We start from the raw sequence: 25,860 nt of genomic DNA on the forward strand, positions 1-25,860 counted from the left end.
AGAAAGTTTAGTCGCTATTATATTTTCTTTTTCGCCTCAGTTTTATTTGTCTTTTTCACCACCATTGTTATCACCATCATATTCTTCTTTTTCAACTATTTTTTATCTTGTCCTCCTCCACCTCCTATCCTTCTCCTCCTCCTCCTCCTCCGTCTTCTTCTTCTTCTTCTTCTTCTTTTTCTTCTTCTTCATCTACTACTACTACCACTGCTACTACTTCCTCTTCTCTTTTTCATCATCATTATCTTTTCCTCCTTCTTCTTCTTCTTAGAGAGAGAGAGAGAGAGAGAGAGAGAGAGAGAGAGAGAGAGAGAGAGAGAGAGAGAGAGAGAGAGAGAGAGAGAGAGAGAGAGAGAGAGAGAGAGAGAGAGAGAGAGAGAGAGAGAGAGAGAGAGAGAGAGAGAGAGAGAGAGAGAGAGAGAGAGAGAGAGAGAGAGAGAGAGAGAGAGAGAGAGAGAGAGAGAGAGAGAGAGAGGAATAATAGAGACCGGCGGGCAGTCCCATAGAGTTACGGACATATGGGAGCAAAATAGAAAGGGCGAGGCGAGGAAGATGAAAGAGTCTGATTGATTCCTGCATTAAGAAGAGGGACGCGTGGGAGGAGGTGCTGATTAAAAAATATGAAGTGGGGAAAGGGTGTGAAGTTGAAGAGAAAGTATTGTTGTTGATGCTGGTCGTGATGATGATGATGATGGTGGTGATGATAATGATGAATTGAGAGGAGATGAAAGTCCTGACTGACTCTTGCATTAGTACGGTGGACAGGGTTTCTTTTTCCCTTTCTTTTTTTCTTTCTTTCTCTCTCCTTCTTCTTCTTCTTGTTCTTGATCTTGTCTTTTTTTTTCTTCTTTTGGTCACTGTATTAATGGGTGTGAAATTTTGCGTAGAACTAGAAATCGAAAGAGATAGGAAAACAACAACAACAGCAGCAACAGCAAATAACAACAACAACAACAACAACAACAATAATAATAATAATAATAATAATAATAATAATAATAATAATAATAATAATAATAATAATAATAATAATAATAAAACTAAAGTATTCCCCAAAAATAATGCGTATTGTCCTGCGTAATGGCCTGTGTTTATCGGACATTACCGGAAAGGAATATACGAGAGCAATTCACATCTGCACGAAGAAAGAAAACTGCGATAAATACTGCAAAGATAGAGATAGATAAATAGTTAGATAGACAGACAGATAGATAAAGAGATAAACAGACACATACAGACAGGAAGACAGAAAGACAGATAATCAATAAACAGACAAGCTAACAGACAAAGAGAGACAAACAGACAGATAGGCAGATAAACAAAAAGACAAGCTAACAGATGGACAAACATACAAGCCAACAGAAACAGACAAACAGATCCTGACAACCAATAGAGAAACAGACAAGCCAAGACAGACAGACAGACAACCACCCAACTAACAGACATACAGACAGACACAGAAGGATCGAGAATGGCACAAAACTTCCAAATATGCAAACTCAATTTAGCTCAGTCTGCGTCTTGATATTCTCCCCCGCGCTCAGCAGTAAGACTCCTCGGGCTATGTAGGTCAGCGGGATGGAGGCCGCCGAAGAGAAATGTCTGAACTTCCCATTCTTCTTCATCTTCATCACCATTAGAATCGTCATCTAATTCTTCTTCGTTTATTCTTCCCTCTGCTTTCAACGTTTTTCTCCGCCTTGGCTTCATTTTTCTTCTTCGTTTTCGTGTTAATTTTTCTTATTTCATCTTTTTTCTCTTTTAGTTTAATTGATCATATTTGTTTATTATCATCATCATCATCTTCTTGTCTTTTTCAATCTTTTGCTTCGTCTTAGTATTATCTTTCTTTTTGTTCATTTTATCATTATCTTCTGTGTCTTCTTTTTCTATCTTTTCTCTTATTTTCCTTCGTCTTAGTTTTATCAGTCTTTTTGTTCATCATTATCTTCTGTGTCTTCTTTTTCTATCTTTTCTCTTATTTTCCTTCGTCTTAGTTTCATCTTTCTTCTTTTCTTATTTTCCTTCGTCTTAGTTTTATCAGTCTTTTTTTTCATATCATTCTTGTGTCTTCTTTTTTTCCTATCTTTTTCTTTTTTTTTTCGTCTTAGTTTTAGTTTCATCTTTCTTCTTTTTCATTTTCTTCAATACCATTATCTTCTTCGTCCTTTTCTTCTAATTTTTCTACTTATTTTCTTTCACCTTTGTTTCATTCTTTTTCTTCTTCTTGTTCATCCTCATCATCCTCTTATCTTCTTATTGTTTATCTTCTTTTTCTTCTTTGTATCAATTTATATATATTTTTTTTAGTACTTTTCTTCTTAATCTACTTCATCTTATTTTTCTCCATCTTCATCTATATACGACTAGCCATCAAGGAGAGACAGGGGTGGGTGGGGGGGGGGGTGAGAGGTGAGGGCAAAGGAGGAGGAGGAGGAGCAGGAGGAGGAGGGGGTAAGGGTTCCGTATAATCACTTTCAACACAATAGTGAGGATGGAGAAGATGAGAGAGATGGAGAGATAGTGATTAACGTGTTTGGACATGTACAGAAGAGGAACAAAAATAAAAATAAAATAAAAATAACGAACAGAAGAACTATATATATACACAGATAATCCTGGTAACACCACCGTTTTTGTTAATTATTTTGCTGTTTTATTTTTGTTCGCGGTTCAGACTTAAAGCGGACCTGCAGGGGATTCTTACGTCATTGGTTTCCGTGGCATTTGTCTCGTCTTTCACATCGCTTCATACACGGGCGGGGTTGCCAAATGCTTCGTTCGGGGCTCTCTTACTGGGCGCTAAAACTTGAAGATGTATCGCCGAGCAGGAGGAGGAGGAGGAGGAGGAGGAGGAGGACGAGGAGGACAAGGATGAGAAAAAAAGAAAAAAAGATAGAAGCATAGGAGCACGAAGAGGAGGAAGAGGAGGAGGAGGAGGAAGAGGAGGAGGAGGAGGTGAAAAATAAATAGAAAAAGAAGCAAAAAAGAAAAAAAGGAGAAGAAGAGAAAGAAGAGAAAGAAGAATAGAAGGAGGAGGAGGAGGAGGAGGAGGAGGAGGAGGAGGGAGCATTTGCCCTTATCATTCTGCTACCCCCTCCCAACCACCTGTTTTTCTCTCTCTCTCTCTCTCTCTCTCTCTCTCTCTCTCTCTCTCTCTCTCTCTCTCTCTCTCTCTCTCTCTCTCTCTCTCAGGGGGTCCTCGGCACACTAAACACCTGCGTCTTGAAGGTATTTTTCTCTCTTTGTTTCTTTCTTTCTCTCTTTCGTCCCTACTTTATTGATTCTTGTTCCTTCTTTTTCTTGTTATTCTTCTCTTCTTCTGTTCTTTTTTCTTCTCCTTCATCATCTTTTTCTTCTGGTCATTTCTTTTTTCTCTTCTTCTTTATCTTCTTCTTTTTCTTCTTCTTTATCTTCTTCTTCTTCTTCTTCTTCTTCTTTTTTCTTCTTCTGGTCACTCTAAATTCTTTGAAGTCTTATTTTCTCTCCTTTTATCGAGTATTTTTGTTTTCCGGCTCAACGTTTTTTTTTTTAAAGTTTCTACTTCTATAAATATCATTTCTGGAGTAGCGTTCGAAGCGAGATAAAAAAACATTCAACTATTTTCTGTTACCATAAAAAAATAATAACATTTCAATCAGCAGAAAAAAAGTAAAATCCAATCTTTGGCCGCGATGACAGAATTAAGTCTAAAAATAAACAAGGAAAAAACAAACGGAAGACGCAGGAGGAGGAGGAGGAGGAGGAGGAGGAGGAGGAGGAGGGGGGAGGGAGGAAAAGAAGAGGATGATGAAAATGAGGATGAGGAGGACGAGGAGGAGGAGGAGGAAAAGAGAAAGGAAAGAAAAAGAAAAAGAAAAAAAGGACAAAGACGACGACGAGGAGGAGGAGGAGAAGGAAGTGGAGGAAAATAAGTAAAAGGAAAAGGAAAGGAAGAAAAAGAAAGAAAATGAGAAAACGAAAAAGGAGAATAAAACAAATTAAGAAAAAACGAAAATGAAAAATAAAAAGAAACGGAGGAAGAGGACCAGGAGGCGGAGAAGGTAAAGAAGAGGAGGATGAGGAAGAGGAAAAGAAGAAGAGGAGGAGGAGGAGGAGGAGGAGGAGAAGCACTTAGACGTGTGCACCTCCAATGTGGCCGATGGTCCTCATTTGCTCCGGCTCAACGATAGCGACAGCATCAACAAGAGGAGGAGGAGGAGGAGGAGGAGGAGGAGGAGGAGGAGAAGAAGCACTTAGACGTGTGCACCTCCGATGTGGCCGATGGTCCTCATTTGCTCCGGCTCAACGATAGCGACAGTATCAACAGGAGGAGGAGGAGGAGGAGGAGGAGGAGGAGGAGGAGGAGGAGGAGGAGGAGGAGGAGGAGGAGGAAGAGGAGGAGGAAGAAGAGGAGTCAGAGCCAGAGTCAGAGGAGGAGGAGGGGCAGTGATCGATCCTCCGGGGGGCAGCCAGCGGTGTTGCCATCCCTGCGATCCGGGGCGGGCGGCGAGGCGAGGCGAGGGGCGGCGTGAAGGCGGTGTGACGTAACGACGCTACCTCATAACAGGGACTGAGCTCCTTGTAAACACGCCGCCTGCCCCTCGCTCCTCGCTGCTCGCTCCTCCTAGCCGCCGCCGCTGCTGGGTCCCCGCCGCGCCGTGTTCCTCCTCCTCCTCCTCCTTCTCCGTCGCCTCCAACAGTCAGCGCTCCAGTCACCCCGCCCGCCCGCGCCAGTTCGGTCCAGTCAGTCAGCCAGTCAGCGCTCCCCTTCGCCCCTCCGTCACTCCATCAACCAGTCAGCATTCCACTTGTGTTCTCTCATTTGCACTTGGTTCCACTTCGCTGCACTCCGTTTAATTCCACTTGTAGTCTTGTTTCGGTTCTTAGTTATCGTTTACATCCACTTGTTGTGTTATATATCTTTTCTTTTTCTTCTTTTTCTTTTTTCTTCGTTTTGTTTTCTATTTTTCATCACTTTTTTTTCGTTTTTTCTTTGTTTTTCTGTTTTTTCTTCTTAAAGTTTCAATTGCTCATATTTCACAACTTTTTTTATATATTTTTCAGTTCAACTTTTAATTTTTCATAGTTTTATTTTGTATTAGAGGCTTTAACATTTAGTAATTTTTTTTTAGCCTCTTTTCTGCTTCGCTTCTTTTCAATGGTTTCAGCTGATTCTTTTATTCATCTAACATCCACTTTCTTTTAAAACCCCAACAGTTTTCTAGTAATTCTGGTGTTGTAATTTTTTTCACCATGCATTTTTTTTTTTTACTCTGTATCAACATTTAAACCTCGTTCCGTCCACATCCAAATTGTCCTTTATATTTATCTTTCCACTAATGTCCTCACCACTCCAATGTTTTCCACTAGTCTCTCCACTCACTCCCTTTCAATTTCAGCTCGCACACTCACCATTTTCTTTTCATTACACGCATTTTTCCTTTTCGATTCTTTCTATTTCATTCCTGCTTCACACAGTCAGTCTTTCCCTTCAATTTCTTTTTCATTCCATCTGGTGCACAATTTGGCATTTACTACATCATCCCTTGACGCATTTCAGAATAATCCGGCACAATCCATCACTCCACGAACTTAATCACTCATTCCATTCACAGTCAGTCATCTCACAAGCTTCAGTCACTCGCAATCAGTCTTTCATAAACTCCACTCACTCACAATCAATCATTCCACTGCCTTTAGTCACTCACAATCAGTCATTCCACAAGCTACAGACACTCACAATCAGTCATTCCACAAGCTACAGTCACTCACAATCAGTCATTCCACAAACTACAGTCACTCACAATCAGTCATTCCACAAACTACAGTCACTCACAATCAGTCATTCCACAAACTACAGTCACTCACAATCAGTCATTCCACAAACTACAGTCACTCACAATCAGTCACTCCACAAACTACAGTCACTCACAATCAGTCATTCCACAAATTACAGTCACTCACAATCAGTCATTCTACAAGCTACAGTCACTCACAGTCAGTCATTCCACAAGCTACAGTCACTCACAATCAGTTATTCCACTACCTTTAGTCACTCATAATCGGTCATTTCACAAACCAGTCGCTCACAATCAGTCATTCCAAAAACTACAGTCACTCACAATCGGTCATTCCACAAACTAGTCGCTCACAATCGGTCATTCCACAAGCTACAGTCACTCACAATCAGTCATTCTACAAACTAGTCCCTCACAATCAGTCATTCCACAAACTAGTCACTCACAATCAGTCATTCCACAAACTAGTCACTCACAATCAGTCATTCTACAAACTAGTCACTCACAATCAGTCATTCCACAAACTAGTCACTCACAATCAGTCATTCTACAAACTAGTCACTCACAATCAGTCATTCCACAAACTAGTCACTCACAATCAGTCATTCCACAAACTAGTCACTCACAATCAGTCATTCCACAAACTAGTCACTCACAATCAGTCATTCCACAAACTAGTCACTCACAATCAGTCATTCCACAAACTAGTCACTCACAATCAGTCATTCCACAAACAAGTCACTCACAATCAGTCATTCCATAACCTAGTCATTCACAATCAGTCATTCCACAAACAAGTCACTCACAATCAGTCATTCCACAAAATACAATCACTCAAAATCAGTCATTCCACAAGCTACAGTCACTCACAATCAGTCATTTCACGAACTCAAGTCACCCACAGTCAGTCAATCTACTCACACTCACTCATTCCACTAAATCCAGTCACTCACGATCAGTCATTCCACAAGGTCCAGTTGCTCACAATCAGTCATTCCATAAGGTACAGCCACTTGCAATCAGTCATTCCACACTTATTCTTTCCACGAGCTGTACTCAGTCAGTCATTCCCCAAGTTCTGCTCACTCACAATCAATCATTCCAAAAGCTCCAGTCACACAAAGTCATTACACAGGCTCTTTTCACGCACAATCAGCTTTTCCATTCACAATCATTCATTCCACAAGCTAGCCACACCAGTTAGTCATTCCCCAAGCTCCAGTCACTCACAATCAGTCATTCCAGCCAGTTAGTCATTCCCTCCCATGGTGCTCTTCCCTGCACTCTCCCTTCTTCTCCCAAGTATCCTGATCGTGCAACAAACTTTGCCAATACCTCTCTCTCTCTCTCTCTCTCTCTCTCTCTCTCTCTCTCTCTCTCTCTCTCTCTCTCCCCTCCCTCTCAATTACCGGTTGATACTCTTCTTCCTTCCACCGTAACTAGTTTTGGGGTGAGGCTGAGTGGAGGAAAGAGGAGGAAAGTGGAGGAAAATCGTGAGCTGCGGGAAGAGGAGGAGGAGGAGGAGGAAGACTGGATCTGCTCAAAAACTCTTTCTCCTTCAAGTGTTGCAAGAGTTTCCGAAGTTCTGTTTTTCTTATATTGCTTCTTTCTTTCTTGTTGAAGGCGATTGTTTGATCGAGTGACGTGACTGTGTTTGATAAAAGTGCGAGTCAGAAAGTTTGTTGGCGAGGAGGAAAATGAGAAACGTGTATGAAACGCAGCGAGAGTAAAATGAGTGACAATAAGGTGAAACAAAACTGAACATAAAGGAAAAGTAAAGGACGACTGTGGTAATAAAAGGAAGAAAAACAAGATATAAAACTTAAACTAACTGAAATTCGAAAAAGAATAGAACACTGAAAATACAGAAGTGAAAATAAAATATGACGTAACTGATAAAATAGGAAAAAAATAGAAAAGTGAATAATGATAGTGATTTTATTAAGAGGAAACACTAGATATAAGACTGGAAATGAAACTGGAAAATAGGAAAGAAATTAAAACATTGGAAATCTAGGAAAGAAAAAGAGAAACAGACCTGAAAATAAAGGGAAAGAGAGGAATGACAATGACAATGTAAGGAAGGGAAATTAGGCGAAAAACGAAGACTAATATATAACTAAAAATAAATTAAAGCATTGAAAAAACACGAGGAAAAAAATGTGAAATGGAACTGAAAACACAGGAAGAGAAAAGTGAAGTATGATGGTGGCAATGGAGGAAACTGACAGAAACTGAAAGTAAGACAACATTGAAAATACAGGAGAAAAAATAAAACGGAACAGAACCGAAAATAATGAAATAAAAAGGAGCAATACAAGAAAAAAAAGGATACAGTAACAACCACCACTGTGACGATTTAAGAACCGATGACTAGACGTTAATTTGAAACCAATGAAAATAAACTTAGAAAAATGTGAAGGAAACTGAAATTGAAGAAAGTAAGCAGAAAATACTGTGAAAACGAATGACTGCACGTAAATAAGTAAATGGTTACGAGTAGGAAATTAAAAGGAATGAACTAATAAACATAAGAAAATACGTACGTGGAAAAAGTAAAGCTGAATGCAGTAATAAAAAAAAGGAAATGAAGTTAAAAATGATTAATTCCAAGGAAGGAGGAAATGGCATTGGTAAAGAAATGAAAAATTAGATCAAAAGCGTAAAAAAAACAAAAAAAAACGAAGCAGGAAAAAATCAAAAGAAAAATATACGCAAAAATGAGTACCGTACATCTTCATTAATTAGATAAGAAAAAAAGGAAAAAAAGAAAATGGAAAAAAATTATGCAGAGTGGAGAATGATATATGTCGGGAACTTATTTAGAAAAACGTTGATATATTAAACAACAAAAGCAATCAATAACTTAAAACAAACGAAACTTGAAGCCACTTAAAACAAAAAACAACAACAGCAGCGAGAAAACAACAACAAAAACAAACAAACAAATTCCCGTACCTGAAAAAACTCATAAAAAGGGAGAGAAAAAGTTAGGGAATACTGAAAAAGAGAGAAAGTAAAAAAGAGAAAAAAAGAGAAAATTGGTGACCCGTAACTGTAACGTGAAAGAGGAATTACTGAAAAGAAAAAAAAAGTCTCTCTCTCTCTCTCTCTCTCTCTCTCTCTCTCTCTCTCTCTCTCTCTCTCTCTCTCTCTCTCTCCGGAAAAAGTTCACTAGACTGCGGTCGAAAAGGCAATTGACACACACACAAAAAAAATAAAACTAGACAACCCATAAAAGTGAAGCACAGAATAAAAGAAATAGAGAAAAGGAAAATAAGTGAGTGAATTTTTAGTTTTGCATCTCTCTCTCTCTCTCTCTCTCTCTCTCTCTCTCTCTCTCTCTCATGTTGTTTATTAAGATCGCATAGAAAACGAATATCAGTGTTTACGAGAAAGACACCCGCTGACCCCTGTGTGTGTGTGTGTGTGTGTGTGTGTGTGTGTGTGTGTGTTGACAGGTGTGTGCGGCATGCAGGCGACGTGGGCAGGTGTGTGTACAGGTGTGAAGGCGGACGCTGATCCACCTGACAGAAGGAAAGGTAAGTTACGTAGGTTACAAGTGTCGGGGTTGGGCAAATCTCTCTCTCTCTCTCTCTCTCTCTCTCTCTCTCTCTCTCTCTCTCTCTCTCTCTCTCTCTCTCTCTCTCTCGGTGTCTGTCTTTCTCTCTGTCTCTCTCTCTCTTTGACCCTTTGTCCGAACCTTTACGTAAGCCATTGACATATTGAAAGGTTAGGTCCGTGTGTGTGTGCGTGTGTCTGTGTGTGTGTGTGTGTGTGTGTGTGTGTGTGTGTGTGTGTGTGTGTGTGTGTTTTTTGGGGATTCAGACAGACAGACACACACACACACACACACACACACACACACACACACCACACACACGTTTTTCGGTAGTAATGACGAATATGCAAGCGTGTTGAATATTCATCATCTTTATTATCACTATCATCGTCGTCGTCATCATCATCATCATCATCACCATCATCATCATCATCATTATTATCGCCTCTCGCTGATTGCAATCCTCGATAATTCACGATTTAATTAATATTTTTCCGTATTATTCTTTCCCTTGCGGTGTGAAATTAATAACATTTTATCCCTTATAACACTAATCAACGCGCTCTGTAAACTAGTGATTAGTTTCGATAATTAAAACCTGTGGCGACTTAATTAATAATCCCACCTTAACTGGGTCTCTTTTAAAATACCATCACTGTCAACACCACCACCTCCACCACCGCAGCCACTACCACCACCACCACAATCACCACTAACAACATCACCACCACCACAATCACCACCACAATCACTACCACCACCAACAACAATATCACCACCACCACAATCACCACCCCAATCACTACCACCACCACTAACAACATCACCACCACCACCACCAACATCACCACCACCACAATCACCACCACAATCACTACCACCACCAACAACAATATCACCACCACCACAATCACTACCACCACCACCACCAACATCACCACCACCACAATCACCACCACAATCACTACCACCACCACTAACAACATCACCACCACCACAATCACTACCACCACCACCAACATCACCACCACCACAATCACCACCGCAATCACTACCACCACCACCAACAACATCACCACCACCAACAACAACATCACCACCACCACAATCACCACCGCAATCACCACCACCAACAGCAACAACATCGCCACCACCACCAACAACAACATCACCACACCACAATCACCACCGCAATCACTACCACCACCAACAACATCACCACCACCACAATCACCACCGCAATCACTACCACCACCAACAACAACAACATCACCACCACCACAATCACCACCGCAATCACTACCACCACCAACAACAACATCACCACCACCACAATCACCACCGCAATCACTACCACCACCAACAACATCACCACCACCACAATCACCACCGCAATCACTACCACCACCACCAACAACAACAACATCACCACCACCAACAACAACAACATCACCACCACCACAATCACCACCGCAATCACCACCACCACCAACAACATCACCACCACCACCACCACAATCACCACCGCAATCACTACCACCACCAACAAGAACAACAACAACAACAACAACAACAACAACAACAACACCGTTACCTCAATCATCATTATTTCAAGGCCAATCATTTCATTATCTACATCAGGGAAATTATGTATTAGGGCTAAATAGTAATGATGGTACTACTACTACTACTACTAATAATAATAATAATAATAATAATGAGTAATAAGGGAAAACGATAAAATAATCATCCTAAATGAATCAGTCAGTTTTTCAGTTGTTTGGTTCGTGCGTAAATTAATAATCCAGCAGCGAGTGAGTGAGTCAGTCAGACAATTAACTGCAACCCAATTAGCCAGTCAGTCAGTCATAACCCAGTCAATATATCAACCCAGAATTAGTTAGTCAAGCAGCCACACAGTCATTTAGTTGGTCAATATAAGGGTAAGAAAGCCAGTCAATCAGTCAGTCAGTCAGTTGGTCAGGAAGGTCAGCTAGATAGTAAGGAAGTCAGTCAGATAATCAGTCATTCAGTCAGTCGATCGGAAGGTCCATCGGTCAGTCAGTCAATCAACCAGTCAGTCATTTTATCAGTAAAAAAACGAGTAAGTCAGTCAGCCATTGATTCATTCAGTCAGTCAATCGGTCGATCTATCTCTCAGTCAGTCAGCCAGTCAGTTAGTCAAGTCATACAGTAACAAGCAAGTCAGTCAGTCTGTCAATCAATCATTCAGTCAGCCAGATAGTGAGTCAATTTCCCAGTCAGTCTATCAGCCAGTCATTCCGTCGGTCGGCAGCGCAAACACGCGACATCATCTATAATCCGATTCACATGATCTTGTAATAGACCGAGAGACGACCTTGACACATGATAGCTGGGCACACGCGCCTCCGCCTCCTCCTCCTCCTCCTTCTCCTCTTCCTCCTCCTCAAATTTCTCTTCTCCAATTTTCTCCTTGCATTTTGACTTTCTTCTTCTTTAACAGACCTTTTTTTCTTCCTTTTCCTACTTCGTCTACTTATATTTTCCCTTTTCATTTATGGTGTTGTTTCTTTACATTTTCCTTCACTTCTTTTTCTTCTCATCTTCTTTGTTTCTCTTCCTTCTTCTTCTCCTTTCCTTCTTTCTCTTCTTTTCTTTTCTCTTCTTCTTTTTCTTTTCTCTACTCTTCCTTCTCCTCCTCTTCATTTTTCCCTTTTAGTGTTTTTGATCAACGTTTACCCCAATATATTTTCTTAGCACCATCATCATTCATATCCTCATCATTATATATCTTTCTTCCCCTCCTCCTCCTCCTCCTCCTCTTTCCCCTCCAGGTGTTATCTTTTACCTGGAGAAAGGCGACGTCTTTTCATAGACTAATCAATTAATTATAAGCACCTGTAAGCTGGGCTAATAAGGGTGTACCTGTGGGGGTAGAGACGAAGGTGGGGGTAGAGGAGGAGGAGGAGGAGGAGGAGGAGGAGGAGAATTAACTCACACACGCACAAAGAGGATAAAAGGAGGCCAGAAATAACTCTACGCTTGCCTTGAAAAAAACAAAAACAAAAAACAACAACATGAATCTAATAATGTCAGGGAAAGTTATTGTATAAAAGCTTGTAACGTGATGAAAGGGAGGAACGAGGTTTTTTTTTTATGTAAACTGAAAACATGAACTCTTTCGTTTCAAAATTGCTCCTTCTTTTTCTTCTTCTTTTTAACACTACTACTGTTTGTATATATTTTTTTACATTAAAGAAAGCAGCTCAAGGGAAAAAATAAATGAGAACAAAAAAAGACCGCTCATCACTACTCCTGTATAAGAAAGTATAGATGAGTGGCCAAAAGAGAGGTCAATTTCGGGTTGCTGCTTGAATTGTTTACATCGCCGCTAACAAACAATCAAACATGAACCATACAAAGCACCTGCCCTGTTTGAAATCACGGCGAAGCTCACCTACCTAATTAGGACGAAGCTCACCCAGGTAAATTGGTTGCTCTCTATGTTAATTTCGGAGTCACAGAGATACGGGCTGATCCTGCTGACAACAACAATAATAATAATAATAATAATAATAATAATAATAATAATAATAATAATAATAATAATAATAATAATAATAATAATAATAATAATAATAATAATAATGACGGTGTAGACTAATGTTCCTTGATGATCTTTGCAAATTTAAAGGTCATTTTATTTTTCTTACGTTAATTATCTGCCTTCTAATTACATGCCTTTCACGTTTGTCTGTTTTTATATATTTATTCACTTCTTCCTATTCCCATTGATCAGATGAAGCGTACAGCAAGCGCAAGGGTAGTTATCGAACTTTTCTGAAAAATTTGATGATAAAGTTTTAAAAAATTTATTGGCTTTTATATTTTTCTATACGGATAGGGATTTTTTTTTCCGCACCCTCTCGTCCAAGGTTCGTTGTCGTGCTTTCCTGGAAAAGTTTATTGTCTTTTATATTTTTCCTACGATCCGTGATTTATTTTTCCATTTTCCTTTTTACTTTTTTGCTTGTGGAAATCAATGCGCGGACAGTGAACGTCGGGAGAGTGGAACCTGAGCATCGTCATCTGTATTGAAGTATTTGTAACCCAAGTAACATCCTTTGTGAAGAAATATTTGTAATCTGTATAGTGAGAGTATTACAGTTGCCAAAGTGATGAAGTTACGTGTCGACTCTTTACTATACATCCCATGACCTCAAGACAATTACACACCCACTTCAACGAAATCCAACTTAATGTAACCTAACTAAACCGAACTTAACTAACCGAACCGAACCGAACCTATCTTAACGATTTTCCGAAACCTTATTTCATCTCCCTTCACCTCACTTTAACTTTCCTCATCTCTCTCCACCTCACCGCACCTCACCTCACATCCTCCCAACTTACTTCACCTCATACCTAATCTAAGTCAACTCAACCGCATCTCCCTTCCATTCATACCTCACTTCACTTAACAGAACCTAATTTAACTGAACTCCACCACACCTCATCTTTCTCCACCTTACTGTTTTTTTTCTTCTTTTTTTTTTTTTTTTACAGCAGAGGAGTTAGTTCAGGGGTACAAAAAAAGGTAACAAATGTGAAAAAAAAACCCGCTGCTCACTGCTCCTATATACCTGTCTCAACCTACGATGATCTTGAATTTAACCTTCCCTCACCCCACCTCACATCACCTCGCCTAACCTTACTAACCTAACTTGAACATCCACATACCAAACACGCAGTGAGGGGATACCAGCCACGTCTGATGCACAAAAACACACACTTCCACGCGTGAATGAAGCCCAGGCGGTCTTGTTGGTGTAACCCGACGCGCTCATTCATCAATTAGAGGGTCGCCTTGGGGGCACAGGTGTTTAGTACAGGTGCTCGGTGACCTTGTTAACTCAACCGTGACTGATGGGAAAGTTCTCTCTCTCTCTCTCTCTCTCTCTCTCTCTCTCTCTCTCTCTCTCTCTCTCTCTCTCTCTCTCTCTCTCTCTCTCTCTCTCTCTCTCTCTCTCTCTCTCTCTCTCTCAAGTTGCCTCATTGTCTCGGCCCGTAAACACACACACACACACACACACACACACACACACACACACACACACACAATAACAAGACACCCACGTGAAGGGAGTGAATGAACTAGTGAGAGAGAGAGAGAGAGAGAGAGAGAGAGAGAGAGAGAGAGAGAGAGAGAGAGAGAGAGAGAGAGAGAGAGAGAGAGAGAGAGAGAGAGAGAGAGAGGGGGAGGCAGGTCACTCAACGTTTGCCTTTGATTAGGCGTTTGTTGCTTGTCAAAGGATGGTGGGGGGGTGAAGGGGGGGAGGAGGGGGAGGGGTGGCGGCACAGAAGAGGTCATGATTAGAGCTTCCACTTCCTTATTTTGTTCATTTCCTTCTTCTTCTTCTTCTTCTTCTTCGTCTTTTTCTGCCTTTCTCCTCTTTCTTTCTTTTTTCTGCTTTTTCTTCTTAGTCTTTCTTTTTTTCTTCTTTTTCTTTTTTTCTTTCTTTCCTCTTCATTTTCTTCGTCTTCTTCTTCAACTTTTTCCTCTTCCTCTTCCTCTTCCTATCTTTCTTTGCTCCTCCTCTTATTTTCGCTTTTTTTTGCTATGTCCTTAACAGACTTCTTATATTTTTAGCAGACACAGACAGACAGACAGATAGACACTCAAAGGTGAAGAGATGAGGAGGATGAAAGAGAGAAAACAGACAGACAGAAAACCCGACACACACACACACACACACACACACACACACACACACACACACACACACACACACACACACACACACGCAGATAGAAAAACAAGGAAATGAACAACCAGTCAACCTTACCGACAAACAGAGAGACAAACAGACAAAGTACATAAACTGAAACAGGGGAACATGACGACAAGAACAAACAGACAGACAAACAGAAATCAAGACAGGGAAACCGAAAATAAGAGAAGAAACACAAAAAGACAAACATCCGCTGGTAGAGACATTCAGACCAAGAAAAGGAGGAGAAACAAACACAAATACATACAGAGTGACCTCAAACTGGACAGGTAACAAGACGGAGCCAGCGTTCTCCAGACAAGTCCAGTTTTTTCGCTCCTCCCTCCCTACACCTAACCCTTGCGTGCGGCCTTACCTTACCTGCCTTACCTGCCGCTCTCTACCTGCGTGAATAAGTGATTAGTCAGGTATGCGCTGAGTTGAACCCCGGCTTGAATCATCCTCTACCTTCCACTGTCGTCCCTCTCCTGCCTCAGCCGCCTCCATGAATAAGTAAAGGAAGGGGCGTGACTCTGACCGCTGCTAGATTTGTGCTTCGTGGTTATCTTGCACCTGCCACCTCGAATATTTGTCCTTACCGTGTGACAAGCTAGCTAACACTTCAGGGTAGAAATATTTGCTTAAAGGAGAATATTCCGTGTCGCGGGGGAAGGTAAATGCTACTTCACCGTAAACAAAAATAAGCTTAAGGAGAAAAAATATGTTCTGATACCTCATTTTTTATCCACTTCATTATTTTTAACCCATTTTTACCATGTCTATATGTTAAAGTGGATATGTGGTAACCCAGGAATGGCAGGAAAGGACCGTCAGGGCAAACGTAGAAGGTGGCGGGATGGCACCACAGCATTTGCCGGCTCAGGACGGAGGACACTAACATTTTTCAAGACGCAGAGAAGTGGTGAACGTTAGGAAAGGTTCTTGTCTGGCAGTGGAATAGTAATGCCTGACGATGATGGTGATGACGATGGTGATGGTGGTGATGATGTTGCTCGCGGAAAGGGGTTAGTCGGTATATTTAAAGACGCAGAGAAGTGGTAAACGTTAGGAAAGGTTCTTGTCTGGCAGTAGAATAGTAATGCCTGACGATGATGGTGATGACGATGGTGATGGTGGTGATGATGTTGCTCGCGGAAAGGGGTTAGTCGGTATATTTAAAGACGCAGAGAAGTGGTAAACGTTGGGAAAGGTTCTTGTCTGGCAGTGGAATAGTAATGCCTGATGATGATGGTGATGACGATGGTGATGGTGGTGATGATGTTGCTCGCGGAAAGGGTTTAGGTCGGTATATTTAAAGACGCAGAGAAGTGGTAAACGTTGGGAAAGGTTCTTGTCTGGCAGTGGAATAGTAATGCCTGATGATGATGGTGATGATGGTGGTGATGGTGATGACGATGATGGTGGTGATGTTGCGGTGATGTTGCTCGCGGAAAGGGCATAGGTCGGTATTCTTAGACGGTTCGCACTCTTAATAAATTCCTTCTAATGTAAAAAAAAAAAAAAGTCAAGTTCGTTCTCATGAGTGATTTTTTTTTTAAAGTTCATAGTACAGAAGATTGTCGAACTACCACAAGGGTCAGAAATCTACCCCTGGAAAAGCTCACAGCTCCTACGAAAGCCTTCCCAAATATGTGTGTGCACGGGCGAAGAAGTGTTTCCTCTATCCTGTTTTTTTTTCTTCCAATTTTCACTCATGTACCTTTACCTCTAGCGTCCCTTGCGTCGAATAACTAACCGTGAATACGTGTTCCAATTTTCTCTCATATTCCTTTACCTCGGCCGTCCCTTGCATCGAATAACTAACTGTGAATACGTGGAGAGATGAGAGAATTCTTGGTATTTCCACTAACGTTTCGTCTGTGTACCCAAACCCTTAATACGCCTCGTAGGGATCGAGTGACGCAACAGATGGGGTCATTAAAATGCTCGGATAACAAGTTTTAATAGCACAAAAACTGTGCTAGATCAGCGTCGCATGACCCTCCAACACACCCACAACAATGTATATTATGCAACTAGGGGTCTAAAATGGAAAATGCTGAAAAGTAAAGATGGCACCACTATGAACATTTGCCTGCGACACAAGGGGCTGGGGCCGACCATCAGGCCCTACTATGAAGGCCTACCGGCGCCACATGCCAAGACATAAAAAAAAGCTGACTTTGTTTATAATTTTTTTTTTTTTTTTTTTTTTACGTCGCGGCCTATAGCGCCGGTAGGCTTTTTCCCGGTGGGGCCTGATGGTCGGCCCAAGGCTTCTTCCCAGTGGGTCCTGATGGTCGGCCCAGCCCGTTCTGGCGCAGGCGAGTGTTTATAGTGGCGCCATCTTGCATTGGCTCATGCTGCCCTCCCGGAGCTCATCTTTAATCCTAGAATCTAGAGTCCGGGTTGATAGGTGGTCTTCTGGACAGCATGTGGGTAGTTTTGAGCCACTCGGCGGCGGCTGAAAAATCCCAGCTTGGTGGCACCGGGCGGGGATTGAACTCGCGTCCTCCTGAACGCAGTGGTGTTACTCTGTCGATTCAGCCACCGCCTGCCATGTTGTAGGGTTCATCAGGGCTAACAAATGTTATTATACAATGTCATGTCTACAATGCATGGGTAAGCCAGGAAAACAACTTGAGGAGAACAACAACAAGAAGATGGACAATCTGTTGATCGGCGTCTGCGACGCCGATAAAAATAACCTTTCCTTGACGGTAAAACAAATGAATAGCAAACACCGGCGCCGCGTCGTCTCACTTCTCTCACCACTGACACAACAAACACGACGTTAACAGCAACTTGAACCTAATGAAGTAATCTAATTCCCCTCCAACTCTCTTATATAGAAACTAATCTCCCTTAATATGGTAACTTAGCCCCCCTTCCAATACAAAGGAAATATAGCCACCTTGAATAAGAATCTCGTCCCCCGCCCCCCTTTCAATACTAAAGAAATCTAGCCCACTTAATTAAATAAAAACCTCGCCCCCCATAAAAAAAGGATACCTGGCACCCTCAAATGTAAGCCTCGCTCCCCACGCTCCATAAATGTACAGAATAGTCACTTTCTTCACCCCTACAGCTGATGGGATTGCCGTTGGGGACTAAGTAAATGCGGCCCCTTCAAATTATAACCTCGCCTCCATTCACTTCAGGAATGTACATAATTGCCATTCTCTCCTCTCCTGCAGGTGTTGTGGGTGCCGCGGGAGCCATGGGGAGGCGGGGGGCGCGGCGGTCCCAGTCCCTCGTGCCTGAAGGGGCCTCGGAGGTGCGTCGGGCCGGGTACTCCATAGCGCTGCGCCAGGGGGGGTTCCGCTCCCTTGTGTTGGGGGAGGGGCTCGACCTGGCGGCGCAGCACGACTTGGCGGCGGCGTTCGGGCAAGACATCCCCGTCACGTCGCCCTCCACGCTGCCCCGCCGGAAGAGCACGAAGACTAAGCCTGCGGTGAGTATGGGGGCGTGTGGCTGAGGTTGGATTGAAGGAGGGGACAGTAGGATGATAAAAGAGAGAACAGTAGGACAATGGGAGGGCTAAAAGAGGGAGTTTGAAGGGGGAGGTAAGGTTGAGGTGAGTGAGGGGGGGACAGTAGGACAATGGGAAGGCTAAAAGAGGGAGTTTGAAGGGGGAGGTAGGTTGGGGTGAGTGAGAGGGGGGGGGGGGCTAAAAGAGAGGACAATAGGACAATGGGAAGGCTAAAAGAGGGAGTTTGAAGGGGGCTAAGGCTGGGGTGAGTATGGGGGGCTGAAGGAGAGCACAATAGGATTTCGGAAGGGGAGGGAGTTTGAAGGGGGCTAAGGCTGGGGTGAGTATGGGGGGGCTGAAGGAGAGCACAATAGGATTTCGGAAGGGGAGGGAGTTTGAAGGGGGCTAAGGCTGGGGTGAGTATGGGGGTCTGAAGGAGAGCACAATAGGATTTCGGAAGGGCTAAAGGAAGTAACAAACAGACAGAACCCAGCCCGGGGTGTGGGTGTGGGTGTGTGGTCTGAGGCTGGGCTATTAGACCTTATCATGATGCCAGGCGACGAGTAAAAAGATCAGTATGTCAGGCAAAGCGTAGATATGGAGAAAATATTGCGGCCAACTGTAAAAATAATCCGAAAGACAGCGGGAGAACGGGATGCCTAAAAGAGGATAAATGTAGATGTGCTGAGATAAGGCTCTGAAACGCCACCCACGCGACTATGATTCCAGATGGTACTTTGGGGTTCTGGTGTTTTATTTACGTTTTTCTCTTACTTTCCACAAGCGTCTTACTACTCTTTTATCTTCATTCAATTTTTTATTCACACAGAGAGGCCGGATGAGTATAGAGGTGTGTGGGCTGAGGCTGGACTAAAGGAGGGAAGGAAAGAACGATGGGAGGGCTATTGAAGGAAAAAAAAAAGAAAAAAAACCCCAGCAAGATCAAGGGCTGGGTGTGTGAGGGCTTGTGGGCTGAGGCTGGACTAAAGGAAGGAAGAATAGGACGATGGGAGGGCTGCTGAAGGAAAAAAAACCCAGCAAGATCAAGGGTTGGGTGTGTATGTGGGCTTGTGGGCTGAGACTGGGCTGAATGAGAGGATCAGTAGGAAGATGGAAAGGATATTGCAGGGAAAGTACAGCAAGATCTAGGCCGCGGTATGTATGTAGGTGTGTGGAATAAGTCTGTGATGAAGGGGAGAGTAATAGCAACACAAGAGAGCTAAGAGAAGAAACAGACAGCAAGATCAAGGTTGGGGTATTCGTGTAGGTGTGTGGAATAAGTCTGTGATGAAGGAGAGGATAATGACAACACAGGAGAGTTAAAAGAAGAAACAGACAGCAAGATCAAGGTTGGGGTATTCGTGTAGGTGTGTGGAATAAGTCTGTGATGAAGGAGAGGATAATGGCAACACAAGAGAGTTAAAAGAAGAAACAGACAGCAAGATCAAGGTATTTATGGAGGTGTGTGGAATAAGTCTGTGATGAAGGAGAGAGTAATAGCAACACGGGAGAGTTAAAAGAAGAAACAGACAGCAATATCAAGATTGGGGTGAGACTGGGGGCGTGTGGGCTGAGTTTGGGCTGAAGGACAGGAACAGAAGTGCGATAAGAGCTAAAAGAGGGAACGACACGACAAGGGAAATGATGAATGGAGTGACAATCTATTTTCTCCACCCTGATAACTTCCGTCTTCCCTTTTTTTGTCTAGGTACAGCGCCATCTATAGTCCCTGGTCCTTCCCATATACTCTCCTTTGATTGCTTTTTGATGAGCTTTTCCTTTTTCTACAGCTTCCTTTTTTTTGCCTTCTTTCTATTAATACACTCTAGGTTTGCTTTTATTTCGTTATTAGTTATATTTTACGTATATTGTCAATTTCATTTATTTTTTCATACACTGCTGATTGGTTCTCCAGCTGCCTCATCTTTCCTTCTCCTTTTTTTGCCTTCTTTCTGTTAATACACTATAGGTTTGCTTTTATTTCGTTATGAGTTTTATTTTAAGTATATTGTCAATTTCATTTATTTTTTCATACACTGCTGATTGGTTCTCCAGCTGCCTCATCTTTTCTACTCTCTTTTTTTTTGCCTTCTTTCTATTATTACAATTCAACTTTCTTTTATTTCGTTATTATTTTTATTTTAAGTATATTTTCAATTTTATTTATTTTTTGAGACACTTCTGATTGGTCCTCCAGCTGCCTCATCTTTTCTTCTCCTCTTTCTTGCCTTCTTTCTACTAATACACTTTACGTCTGCGTTTTTTTGTGTTTTTGTTTTCTTGTAAGTGTATTGCCAAGCTTATCTGTTTTTCCATACTGTTCCTTGAGTGGTTTTCTGTTTTCTGAAGACATTGCTATTCCTCACCTGTTTTTTTTTTTTTCCATCTTCTTTTAACTGATTGTCTTGTTGCATTTGTTTTTCTTCTCCTCTACATCGTTTTTTGTCCATTTCTCTCAACACTCTCTGGAATTGCTTGTTTGTCTCCTTTTTTTCTCTCTCTTTCTCTCATTCTTAGTAAACTGTGCTCCTTCTCTCTCTCTCTCTCTCTCTCTCTCTCTCTCTCTCTCTCTCTCTCTCTCTCTCTCTCTCTCTCTCTCTCTCTCATTTTTAGTATACTGCCACTGTTCATTTCCGATTTTTTTCTTTCGTATTTTTTTTTTTTTAGTTCTTTCCTTGGTAAGCAAAATGTCTGTCTTTGATGGTCTCCGCTTTTTATTTTTCACTGGCATTGTCCACCTTTCTTTTTCTTCGTCTGTCTGTCTGTCTGTCTCTCTCTCTCTCTCTCTCTCTCTCTCTCTGTCTCTCTCTCTCTCTCTCTCTCTCTCTCTCTCTCTCTCTCTCTCTCTCTCTCTCTCTCTCTCTCTCTCAAAATCGGCATCTTTCTTCTCTCTCTTTCAATAATTTTTCTTCCGTCTTTCACTGGTTATCTTTGGGGTGGTTGTCCGACTCTTTGTTATCGCTTCTCTTTCGCTCTTAGTTATATCATGTTACAAAAAAAAAAAAAAACTTACGTCCCGTGTGCCCCTTCACCTTTGATCACTCTCTCGACGTCTTAAAAAATTATCAGTCCGCTTTATGTTTGCACTTTCATTTCGTCTTTGTTTTTTAGGAATGATGCGTTTTTGTGTCCCTTAGGTGTGTGTGTGTGTTTATGTGTGTGTGTGTGTGTGTGTGTGTGTGTGTGTGTGTGTGTGTGTGTGTGTGTGTGTGTGTGTGTGTGTGTGTGTGTGTGTGTGTGTGTGTGTGTGTGTGTGTGTGTGTGTGTGTGTGTGTGTGTGTGGTGTGTGTGTGTGTGTGTGTGTGTGTGTGTGTGGAGAAATTAATTAACTATTAAGGAAGAAAGGAATGAGATAGGGAATGAAGGAAGAAAGGTAGGAAGGAAGGAGGGATGAAAAATAGAACGAATGGAAAGGAAGGAAAGGATTGGATGATGGGGAGAAGGAAGGAGGGAAGGGAGGCAGGAAGAAGAAAAAGAGGGAAAGAAGAAATGATGGAAAGAACGTACAAGCGAAGAATGGAAGAAAAAAAACACGAAAACAGGGACGGTGAAAAAAAAAAAAAACAGTAAGGAGGAAAACACGAAAACACGGAAGAATAGTAATGGGGGGTTGGGTGGGGTGGGGGTGGGGGGGTGGGGAAGAGCGTAAAGAAGAAAAACAAGAAATTAAAAAGGGAGGTAGAATGAAAGGAAGGAAGGAAAGGGGCCTAATTTTCTTCCCTTCCCTAACGACAGAATGGAAACAGAGCCAAGCGTGAGGTCTCGCGGGAACACCTGACGGGCGTAAACAGAAAACAGGCCGACAGGTGTTGATGTGTGCAGGTGAACGTGGGAAGGCGATGAAGGTGAACCATTGTCTTGCATTAATGAGAGAGAGAGAGAGAGAGAGAGAGAGAGAGAGAGAGAGAGAGAGAGAGAGAGAGAGAGAGAGAGAGAGAGAGAGAGAGAGAGAGAGAGAGAGAGAGAGAGAGAGAGAGCGCACACACACACACACACACACACACACACACAGAATAAGAGGCATAGAAAGTCTGAGAAAGAGACACAGACAAAGAAAAACAGACATACGGACGGAAAGACAGACAAAAACCCAAAGAACATCACACAGACAGACAGGCAGATGCACGCAAACAGAAAAACAAGAGACTACCTTTCCCCTTGACTTCTTTCTTTCCTTGTCACAGCATCACTCCAGGTACACCTCTCTCTCCCTCACCTTATCTCACCACTTCTCTCATGGTAGGGTCGTCGCTCCCTGTTTGCTGTCCCGGGTTCAATACCATCCCCTATATAAGACAAGTCCATCGCTGTATTATGTCTTAGGTTACATTGATAGTGGCAGTATGTTCTTCACACCAGGACCCATTTCTCTTCTTATACTGCATTGGTGGCAGCGGTTGGATAGCTCATGCCCTCACTTAACCTCCTTTCTTACATTTCATTGGTTGTGGCGATAATGGTAGACAGCTCACAACATTGCCTATTCCTCCTTTATATAATGACATTGGTAGTAGCGGCGAATTCATGCCAACAACTAATTCCCCATCCTCTTCTATTCATGTCTTCCGTCAAAAGCTCCTCTCTTAAACACCTGAAGACTACACAGAAGCCTTCAGCAAGCAGTGTGGGTCAAGGGTCAAGTTTTGCAAATCACTAATGGTAGCAATGGATAGGTCACGTAACACCCTTCCTTCTTTCCCTCTCCTCAAGCCACCCCTTAAGAGTACCATTCCTACATTGCCTCATATCCCACAAGGGCGTCCATCAAGAGATAAATAGATCGTGTAACACTATTCCTACTTTCCCTCTCTCCAAGCTTCCTTTAACGAGTATCTCTTTTACATTGTCTCATATCCCACAGCGGAGTCCAGCAAGCGGCGCAGATCAGTTTTACAATACACTGGTGGCAGCGGTGGATAGTCACACCCTCACTAACCTTAAATTTCACTCCCTCTTTACAGGTGTCCCTTCACAAGAACCTCTCCTATACGGCCTCAGACCCTACAGCGGTGTCCAGCAAGCAGTGTACCAGCTGCGGCGACCACCTTGGACATTGCCTCTGCGCCTTGAGTCTCTTTGAAGCATGCGGCCTCCACGACCACTCCCCACTGGCCTCCCACACCCCTAGACGCACTCACTCCCTCCTCCGCCGCTCTCCTCGCTCCTCGACGTGTCCCCCAAGAAGGCCCTCCAGAAGCCTAACAGCGAGACACAAACACAAGTCAATCCAGGAGGAGGGCGGCGAGGAGAGCTTCACACCGGGTACTCCTGGGAGCGAGGCCCAGACCCCTGATAGTGAAGTGTGTACCCCTGAGGGAGGCACACGCAGCCCGGACAGTAGTGCCAACACGCCGGATGACAACACTAGACACGAAAAGAGGACGCCAGAAGGAAAAATGACACCCCGCGCCTTAAGAGCTCTCCTTGAAACACGATCTGCGACCCTCGGGAAGGAGGAAGAGGACGAAAAAAGTGGAAAGCGAAGAGATGAGGGCCAACAGCGAGGAGGTAATGGTATTGAGAGGAAAGCAGATCCCGCACTCCTTAAGCCCATGAGACGATTAAGCATCTAAGGGTTCCAAGAAAAAGATAAACAGAGGAGAAAATAGAGTTGGAAAAGGTGGAGAAAATAAGAACCATTAATTAGCTGTAATGTGAGAGATTGTGAGTCCAGGAGAATCAGATAGTCTTTGAAACCAGAACCCGTTGACAAGGTTATGAAACGGGTGAACATTGCATGTTTGTTGCATAATAAAAAGACGGAAAAAGGTAACACACAAAAAGTAAAAGTATAAAGAGAATGAAAACGAGCAAAAACATCGAGACCTCGTTAAGGAAAATAAACGAAAGTAAAGGAAAAGCTTACTTAGAAAAATAGATTGAGAAAACGGTACAAATTCAGAAAACACGAGAAAATACAAGGAAACACGTCGAATACCGAGGCTGTACAAAAGCATACTAAATGTTAAGTGTGACATATGTTGTGTGGTGGTCAGTAAGTAACTGTGATGTAGTAGATATTTTGTGTTACACGACAAATAAAAAAATGTGACTATACGCCAAAAACGACTCTTTCTTTCCTCCTGACTTAGTAATCGCAAAAGTGATCACACCTTTGAGATTTTTTTTACAGGAAAGGAAACAGCTCAAGGGCAACAGAGAAAAAAAAGTGTAGAAAAAAGTCCGCTAATCGCTGCTCCTATAAAATCCCTTTGAGAAAACCGTGCAGAAAAAAAAAGTTAAATAGGAAGATTCACACGTTCTGATTCACGAAGCCTCAACATACTAATTCGAAACTGCTTCAGTCTTACAGAGCTGAACTTACTGAAAAACTTGATTAGGCCTCAGTACATGAATTCAAAACTGCTTAAACTTGTAAGACTGAACCTATCATGCATCCTCATTATCTTTCATTATCGTTCTTTAATTAATCATGCGTCAAGCAAAAAAAGATAAATTCAGCACACATTCCGAACCTCTTCATAACTTACTCATTCTTTCATAACGGAAAAAAAAAAAAAAAATTCCGGCAACTTCATCCGTCATTATCATCCTTTGCTTGATCTGTTTTAATTTTTCTGTACCCTGATAAAAAAGAAACAAGACTTCATTAATCTCAAACTGCTTCGTAACTGTTTCATTCCTTCATAACGACGAATTACAAAAACCCTTCCCATCAACCAACTACTGACTGACTCATCCTCAACATTTATCTCTCAATACTTATCCATCACCCTCCTCATCGCCTCCGTAAACAGCTTAAATAAATTAGTTCTGGATTAACCCAAACCCCAAATCTGAGCGAGGCCGCCAAGCTCCTACACTTCCTCCTCCTCCTCATTCATTACCGTGTTTGCTCCCCGTGATTACCTCCCTTAATGCACTAATCACCGCACAGGGGGGAGGGGGGGAGGGGGGAAGAGGGGAGTTCGACCATGCCAACCTCCTTACGTGAGCTCGGCGGTCAATCACTTCACTGCTTTCCGGCATTTTTGAGATATTGATTAACCGAGAGAGAGAGAGAGAGAGAGAGAGAGAGAGAGAGAGAGAGAGAGAGAGAGAGAGAGAGAGAGAGAGAGAGAGAGAGAGAGAGAGAGAGAGAGAGAGAGAGAGAGAGAGAGAGAGAGAGAGCCCGCCAGATGTCTCCACTGTGTCGGAAACTTGATATTTTGTTGATGGATGGTTCGTGGGTGGGTGCTCTCTCTCTCTCTCTCTCTCTCTCTCTCTAAACTTATGACTCTCCAAACATAATAATAATAATAATAATAATAATAATAATAATAATGAGAAGGA

At 42.4% G+C, this 25,860-nt stretch overlaps 1 protein-coding gene across 6 annotated transcripts; it reads left to right on the forward strand.

The window, feature by feature from the left end:
- Positions 1–4,222: 4,222 nt before the first annotated feature.
- Positions 4,223–24,653, forward strand: LOC126998006 (uncharacterized). Of its 6 annotated transcripts, none has more exons than XM_050859282.1 (5): positions 4,223–4,777; positions 7,404–9,060; positions 9,242–9,322; positions 18,293–18,549; positions 23,529–24,653. In XM_050859282.1, the coding sequence occupies exons 3-5, from the start codon at positions 9,253–9,255 to the stop codon at positions 24,138–24,140; spliced, it is 939 nt and encodes a 312-aa protein (XP_050715239.1). In that variant the 5' UTR covers positions 4,223–4,777; positions 7,404–9,060; positions 9,242–9,252; the 3' UTR covers positions 24,141–24,653. The 6 variants fall into 6 exon arrangements, with proteins under 6 accessions (XP_050715239.1, XP_050715240.1, XP_050715243.1 ...); XM_050859283.1 differs by having other exon boundaries at positions 4,223–4,725; XM_050859286.1 differs by lacking the exon at positions 9,242–9,322 and having other exon boundaries at positions 4,227–4,777.
- Positions 24,654–25,860: the final 1,207 nt, after the last annotated feature.

This window comes from Eriocheir sinensis, chromosome 13 (genome assembly GCF_024679095.1).
Source record: "Eriocheir sinensis breed Jianghai 21 chromosome 13, ASM2467909v1, whole genome shotgun sequence".
Lineage (NCBI taxonomy): Eukaryota > Metazoa > Arthropoda > Malacostraca > Decapoda > Varunidae > Eriocheir > Eriocheir sinensis.

Excerpts from the sequence above, each read along its gene's own strand:
- LOC126998006 (XM_050859281.1), top strand. The coding sequence starts at position 18,214 with ATGCGGCCCCTTCAAATTATAACCTCGCCTCCATTCACTTCAGGAATG. Across the intron at positions 18,550-23,528 it reads GCACGAAGACTAAGCCTGCG|GTGTCCCTTCACAAGAACCT; the intron begins GTGAGTATGGGG and ends CCCTCTTTACAG.